This window comes from Kryptolebias marmoratus, linkage group LG16, assembly GCF_001649575.2.
Source record: "Kryptolebias marmoratus isolate JLee-2015 linkage group LG16, ASM164957v2, whole genome shotgun sequence".
NCBI lineage: Eukaryota > Metazoa > Chordata > Actinopteri > Cyprinodontiformes > Rivulidae > Kryptolebias > Kryptolebias marmoratus.
The window spans coordinates 15,455,965-15,463,919 of NC_051445.1; the positions used below are offsets into that span (position 1 = coordinate 15,455,965).

Below are 7,955 nucleotides of genomic sequence, written 5' to 3' on the forward strand. Positions count from 1 at the left end.
AAGAAGGTAATAATGTTTTTGCCTGTGTGTTTATTTTTATTTTTTTTGTCTTTTGACAAATATACAAAGCTAAGAGTCTCTACACACTATGTCATTCAAAACACATGATGGAGAATTTTCCTGATCTCCTCATGAAGGTGGATTGTACTGCTTGAAGTCACATCCCAACATGATGTCAAACAAGTAGACAGTCAGGGATCTGAGCTCCACATTTCTCTGCTGATGAGTGAAAACTCAACCATGAACACTAGAATACTGACCGATCCAAACAAGGAAGAGTAAAGAGTCTTTGAGAATTTAAAGGCTCAAAAAATTGGCAAGTTTGTTCAAAGTTACAACAAAGAACAGATAATTATATCTGAGTAGCATTCATTGAAGGTCTGAGAAAAAACCCTGTAATATTTCTTCTTCTTTTTGTCATTGACTAAAACCTTTATGTAGAATTTATTTAAACTGTTCTGCAGCTTTTCAAACTGTATGAGACCAAACTGCTATGAAAGTGTTAATGAAGCCAACTTCATAGGAACAGTTTTCTTTGTGCAGAGTGTTGGTTTTAATGTGGTTAAACTATGACCTAAAACTTTTGAGCAACAGATTCTGCTTCTGTTTTTTACTTAATTTCATGTGAATTACACACAGCAGAAATATTGATATGAGGTTTGCATGTGCAAGCTCAAAACTTGAGGAGGAAAAGTGTTTTAAACCTTTTTACAATAATAATTTACACAAATAGAGAAACTTTTTTTTAAATAGCTAAAATATTGTGTTTATATATATATATTATATGGTTCAAGTTAAACTTACAGAATTTAGAGGCACAGATAAAACTATAAGGGCTCCCAAAAAGATGTTCTCAAGTTGTGTCAGAGAGAACAGATTATAATTAATATTATACATGTCTGTTTGAGAAACAAATTTACTTTAATTTTGCTACATAATTTTAAAAATGTGCAAGATCCTTAGATTAAAATATTTACTGTTTTGTGTTTGTTTGTTGGTTTGTCTTTTTACTTGCAAGGAACACAACTTAGAGGCTTAAAATACACTGCCTGTCCAAAAAAAAAAGGTGCCACCTGAATTTAACTAAGCCTCCTATTGGATAATTAATTATGTTTCAGGTGACAACAAGTTATTTAACCCAAACTGGTGCAATGAGTTGCTTGTCATTTCTTAAACAACCACGTGGAGAGACGCATTCCGTGGAAAAGATCTCAGTCTGTTTGAGAAGGGTCAAATCATTGGCATGCATCAAGCAGAGAAAACATCTAAGGAGATTGCAGAAACTTCTAAAATTGGGTGAAGACCTGTCCAACGCATTATTAAAAACTGGAAGGATAGTGAGGACCCATCGTCTTCAAGGGAGAAATGTGGCCGGAAAAAAATCCTGAATTAACGTGATCGGCAATCACTTAAACGTTTGGCGAAATCAAATTGAAGAAAAACAACAGTAGAACTCCGGGCTACATTTAACATTGAAAGTAAGAGCATTTCCACACGCACAATGCGAAGGGAACTCAGAGTGATGGGCACATCAGGGTAAGAAGAAAGGCAGGTGAAGTGTTGCACCTATTATGCCTAGTGCCTACTGTGGCCTGTGGGGGCAGTGCTGTGATCTGGAACGTAAGAAAGAAAGAAAGCACTGGTGAACTCATCAATGCAATCAGACCTGGACGCCCACGGAAGACAACAGTGGTGGATGATTGCAGAATAATTTTGATGATGAAGAGAAATCCCTTTACAACAGCCAACCAAGTGAACAACACTCTCCAGGAGGTAGGTGTATCAATATCCAAATCTACCATAAAGAGAAGACTGCGTTAAAGTAAATAAAGAGGTTTCACTGCACGGTGCAAGCCACTCATAAGCTTCAGGAATAAAAAGGCGAGATTGGACTTTGCTAAAAAACAACTAAAAAAGGGAAGCAGAGTTCTGGAAAAATGTTTTTTGGACAGATGAAACCAAGATCAACCTCTACCAGAATGATGAAAAGAAAAAAGTATGGCGAAGGCGTGGTACAGCCCATGATCCAAAGCATACCACATCATCTGTAACACTCAGCGGCAGCAGTGTGATGGCTTGGGCATGCATGGCTGCCAATGGCACTGGATCACTGGTGTTTATTGATGATGTGACAGATGACCAGGACACAGGACACAGGATCCAGCCAAATGCAGCCACACTGATAGGTCGACATTTCACAATACAGATGGGCAATCACCCAAAACATAAAGCCAAAGCAACCCAGGAGCTTATTAAGGCAAAGAAGTGGAATATTCTTGAATGTCCAAATCAGGCACTTGATCTCATCCCAAATTAGCATGCATTTCACTTGTTAAAGACTAAACATCAGAAAGAAAGGCCAATAAACAAACAGCAACTGAAAATCGTTGCAGTAAAGGCCTGGCAGAGCATTAAAAGGGAGGAAACGCAGCATCTGGTGATGTCCATGAGTTCAAAACTTCAGGCAGTCATTGCCAACAAAGAGTTTTCAACCAAGTATTAGAAATTTAACATTGTATTTACAATTACTTAATTTGTCCAATTACTTTTGAGCCCCTGAAATGTAGGCATTGTGTTTAGAATTGCTTTAGTTCCTCACATTTTTATGCAATAATTTTGTTCAACCTACTAAATTAAAGCTGAAAGTCTGACCTTCAACTGCATATGAATTGTTTTGTTAAAACTTGATTTTGGTAAAGTACAGAACCAAAATTAGGAAAATGTTGTCTCTGTCCAAATATTTATGGACCTAACTGTATACATATATTTGCATGTTCTTTTACAGTGATGGATCCAATGACCAATTCCTCTCACACCAATTATGATTGTGTGATGAATTACTCCTCCTTCAACAATGATCCCACTGAGGTGTTGAGATGGCCCCGCACCTTGTCCCTCATTCTTTACTCCCTGGCCTTTGTCCTCGGTGTGCTCGGGAATGGAGTGGTTATCTGGGTGACCGGCTTCAAGATGAAGAAAACTGTGAACACAGTTTGGTTCCTCAACCTTGCTGTGGCCGACTTCGTCTTCACAGCATTCCTGCCTCTGCGTCTGACATACGCAGCTATGAATTACCACTGGCCGTTTGGCAACTTCATGTGCAGGCTGAACAACACAATAGTCACCCTAAACATGTTTGCCAGCATTTACATCCTGGTGGTGATCAGTGTCGACAGATGTGTGTCTGTGGTGTGGCCCGTCTGGTCCCAGACTCACAAAAATGTACAGAAAGCTTTCTATGCGAGTCTGTGTGTTTGGGCCCTAGCTATAAGTCTTAGTGCTCCGTACTTTGTCTTTAGTGACACAGATTCATCAAACTACAGCAATGACACAATCATCTGTTACACTGACTTTGTTCTCTCTGATGACTACAGTATTCCATCTGTAAAACAGTTACAACTTTTTCGCAATCTGCCCATGACCATGACTCGTTTTGTCCTGAATTTTGTCATCCCCTTCACTGTCATTGTCTCCTGTTATGCCGTCATAATCCATCGACTCAGGAGAAACCGCACCCTGGCCAGCAAATCAAATCGTACTTTTAAGATAATTGCTGCCATCATCATTACTCTTTTCATCTGCTGGGCTCCCTGGCACATTACGGGGCTAATGATGTTTGTGTTTCACATGACAAACTGTAGAAACAAAGCATTATATCATATGCTCGTTATCATTTATCCCATTGTCAGAGGCCTGGTTTGTCTGAACAGCTGCATAAACCCTCTGCTGTATGTGTTCATGGGGCAAGATTTTAAGGACAAAGTCCGTAAATCCATCCTGAAGGTGTTGGAGAATGCCTTCCAGGAAGAAGAACCTCACTCCTACACAAACCCAGAGGTCACCGTTCAGATCAACAAGTTCTTCTCTAATACAGAGGTGTAAGATGTTCATTGACAGACTTTAAACTGGTGTTGAGGCAGAGGACTGAGTGTCGGGGACTGCTGGAGGTCGAGGCCGCCGAGGAACGCTGACTGAAGAGGATCACTATGCAGTTTAGCTTTGTGTAAAATATCTCCCGACACATACCATTTTCTTTTCTTTTGCTTCATGAAGAAGAAAACAAGAATTTGAGTTGCAGCTATTTTAGCCAAATACACAATACACAATATTGAGTTTCCTGCATACCAGAGCAAAAAAGCTGTAAACTTAGTGTATACATGTTACTTCTGCATATAGAATCCATCCAGTGTAAAATGTGCTGCTCAGCAACAACAGGGTTACAGCAAGTTCATCTCCTAACTTCTTTTTCTCATTTAACGTGACAAAAACAAACACATGACACTGCCCAAAAACCCAGCTGTGGGTCCGTACAGTCTGTAAGTTATGCAGAGTAGGCAGTTATATTGTAATCTCATTTTCATTTAATAAATTGTATATTGTGCTTTGATTGTGTATTGTGTAAAAATCTATTAAGGACAGTTTGATGTAATCAGCTAAACGCATCTATAAGTGATTGAGTTTATTTTTCCTAAAAGGATATTGTGTTTCATAATAAGCTTTGAAAGCATGAATGTTTTTGTATTTTTTGTAAAAGTATATTGAGCATTTGTCTGATATTTCAGCATGTTCCTTTTATTCCACATAAAGTCAAATCTGGCAAATATCTTGTGAGACTTTTCTGTCAAATTAATTTGGATATAAGTATTTTATGATTAAGGTATATGTGGTGCATTGTCATACAGCAAAAAACTTTCTAGAAAATCTTGATTCTCACATAAACAACAAGGCTGTTTGTTGTTATTGTTGTTGTTGTTTTTCTTTCCTCAGCCTCAGATGTAAAATCCTCTGCAGTCTCTTAGCAGTGATGATGGGAAAGTGTTTCTTACTGCTGACATGATTTTAAATACTGAAATAGTTTTGGACAAAACTCATTTGCCTTACATGTCCAATAAACTGTGTATCTAAGGATCACATGATCCCCTCATCTGATAAAACATCTGATAATAATTTATCAGATTAAGAAGCAGATCACAGAATTTGTGTTACCAGTGGAGACCAGCAGAGGGTGCTGCTCTTCTTTTGTAATTTTGTTAAAATACTTATTGTAAATAACAGTAAATAGTGTGTGTGTTAAAATTAGGTCAAAGATTTTCAGTTTTATTCTTACTATTTGGTTTATTCTGTTAAAATGGTGGAACTTTAATGTGAAAATAAGCTACTAACAGCAGTTTTAGATGATTATAAAACTGAGTTTATTTTCAGTGGTGAGATACCTGTCTCCAGCAATCACTGGGTGTGAAGTGGGGTTACACCCTGGACCGGTCATCCATCACAGGGTCACACAAACACTCACACCTAAGGGCAACAAAGAGTCTCTAACTTAACATGCATATTTTTGCACTGTGGGAAGTACCCAGAGAAAACACACACATACATGAGAATATGATGCAAACACCACCCAAAAAACCCCAGACCTGCAACCTTCTTCCTAAATGTGTTGTTCACATCAAAAACTATTTAAAAGCAAGTTTATTTACAAATTTCTTTTATTAAAAATAAATTTGGCACAACACTACTCTCAATTAAATTCAGACTTCAACAAAATATAATTTTTAAAATGCTTTTCTTTTAAATTTAACTTTTAGGCAAAACCTTGGCTTTCACAATTTACTGAGTGGGAAGTAGCAAGAGCATAATTTACCCTGATGATTTAAATAAGATAATTGACTCAGACTGCTGTTCAAGTTGGGAAAGTTACAAAGTTATGGTGCTCCCAAAAGAACATGATAAAATTTTGTTTATTTCAAGCCATAATAGCTGCCAAATTCACAATTTTTTCTGGTTTTGATTTGAATTTTTAAACTTCTAACACATTTTCTTTATCATTAAATAAATAATTTAACTCAAACTAACCAGGGTTTTTGGAAAAAATTGCATTAGGAAACAGCAAATATTTTTTACCTCTGTTTACAGCTACATTTGGCAACTGTTTACAATCTGTTACAGAAATTCTCCTGATTTCCTTCATTTATTATAATTAAGAACTAAATTAAATTTGGTGTTTCTGAAGTACATTAAAGTGCAAATAAGAGAACAGTCGGTGATCTGAGCTCTACATTTCTCTCCTGTCTAATGAAAACTCACCCATGAACACTACAATACTGACCAAACCAAATAAGTTAGAATAAAGCGCTGTACTAGGCAGGGATGTCCACTCTCACCTGCACTGTTTGCTATTTTTATAGAACCACTAGCAGCAGCAATGAGACAAACCGCGGATATTAAAGGAATACCGTGTAAAAATATAGAACATAAAATTAGTCTTTATGCTGACGATATTTTACTTTTTCTTCAGAACTCAGAAAATTCAATATCCAATGTTATCGAATTAATAAACGCGTTTTCAAAAGTTTCGGATTATTCTATAAATTGGCCAAAATCTACGGTTCTTCCAATAAACTGTGTGGTTAACATTCCTCTCATTGAACGACTACATTCAGGTAACATTACATATTTGGGCATCAATATTTCTCCTAGATTGGAAGACTTAATTAAAATGAATCATATTCCACTTTTAAAGAAGATTGAAGATGATCTCACTAGATGGAAATCGCTGCCCATATCACTAATGGGCAGAGTTGCCTCAGTAAAAATGATGATCCTACCAAGAATAAATTATTTATTTTCAATGATCCCAAATAAACCTTCAACTAAATGGTTTAAGTCATTGGACTCCTTCATATCCAAATTCCTTTGGAAAAGCAAAACTCCACGTATAAGTTTAAATGCATTACAGAAATCTAAAGATACCGGAGGATTAGAACTTCCCAACTTCTATCACTACTATTTAGCCAATAGGCTACAATATATTTCCAAATGGATTAGTCCGAATACATTAGATGAAACTTGGTTAGACATAGAACAAACTTTATGCAATAATATTAGGTTATCATATCTACCGTTTATTAGCACAAATATAAAAAAACACGCTTGCTTTAAAAGCATCACCATTAGTTCATCTCTGACAGCATGGTGGGAATATCAAAAAATGACAAAATCTTCATTAATCCCCTGTAGACATACACCCATCTGGAACAATCCTGACATCCTACAAGAAAATATCATGATAAACTTCACTGGTTGGAGAGCAAAGGGAATCGAACGCCTGGAACACTTATATGAAAATGTAGACTTTATTCCATTTAATAAATTAAAAATAAAATTTAACATGGAAGATAAATACTTCTTAGAATATCAACAAATTAAGTCTATCATAAAAAAGAAATTTAAGCTTAATAAAACTCTGATAGAAACACCAGTTTGTGTGTTAGAGTTCCTTAATCTCAAATCCCCCAAATTAGTATCTAAAATATACAAGAAATTGTCTAGAATTAACGACTCCATAATGCTACCTACAAAAAAATGGGAGTCAGATTTATCAATCAATTTTGACCAAAACACCTGGTCTCAAATATGTTTAAAGACATTTAAATTAACTAGAATCTCCAATTTACAATTAATTCAGTATAAAGTTCTCTATAGGGTACACTATACGGGTCAACGAATGTTTAAGATGGGATTTACATCATCTAACAAATGCTCACAGTGCGTTGACAATATTCCTGATGATTATATCCATGCATTTTGGTTCTGTCCACCCGTTCAGAGATTCTGGGTCCAGGTCTGTGAAGACTTGTCTAAATGTTTGAAATGCAATATTCCTCTTTCTCCGTCTGTTTGCTTACTGGCTTCCTTTGAAGACATCTCCCTGGAGAAAAATACATGTCGCATGATTTTCACTGCCTTATGCATCGCAAAAAAAACCATACTTCTAAATTGGAAAAATAAAAATAATCTTAGCATTAATCAGTATAAAAATCTTCTGTTAGATCATATTAGTCTTGAAACAGCATCTGCCGACACATTGGATCAATCTCTTTGGGCTCCCTTAATCGGCTCCGTCACATAGTGAAGGTGGGTGGTTTGGGGGCTGGCCTTGTGGGCCCTTGGGGTGG

At 36.5% G+C, this 7,955-nt stretch overlaps 1 protein-coding gene across 1 annotated transcript in view; it reads left to right on the forward strand.

Moving 5' to 3' along the window:
- The window catches only part of LOC108249998 (chemokine-like receptor 1), a 22,239-nt gene extending 18,249 nt beyond the window's left edge, over positions 1-3,990 (forward strand). The window contains exon 3 of the mRNA XM_037980437.1: positions 2,947-3,990. Within this exon, the coding sequence (XP_037836365.1) occupies positions 2,947-3,882 (936 nt within the window). The 3' untranslated portion in view covers positions 3,883-3,990. The remainder of the gene's footprint in view (positions 1-2,946) is intronic.
- Positions 3,991-7,955: the final 3,965 nt, after the last annotated feature.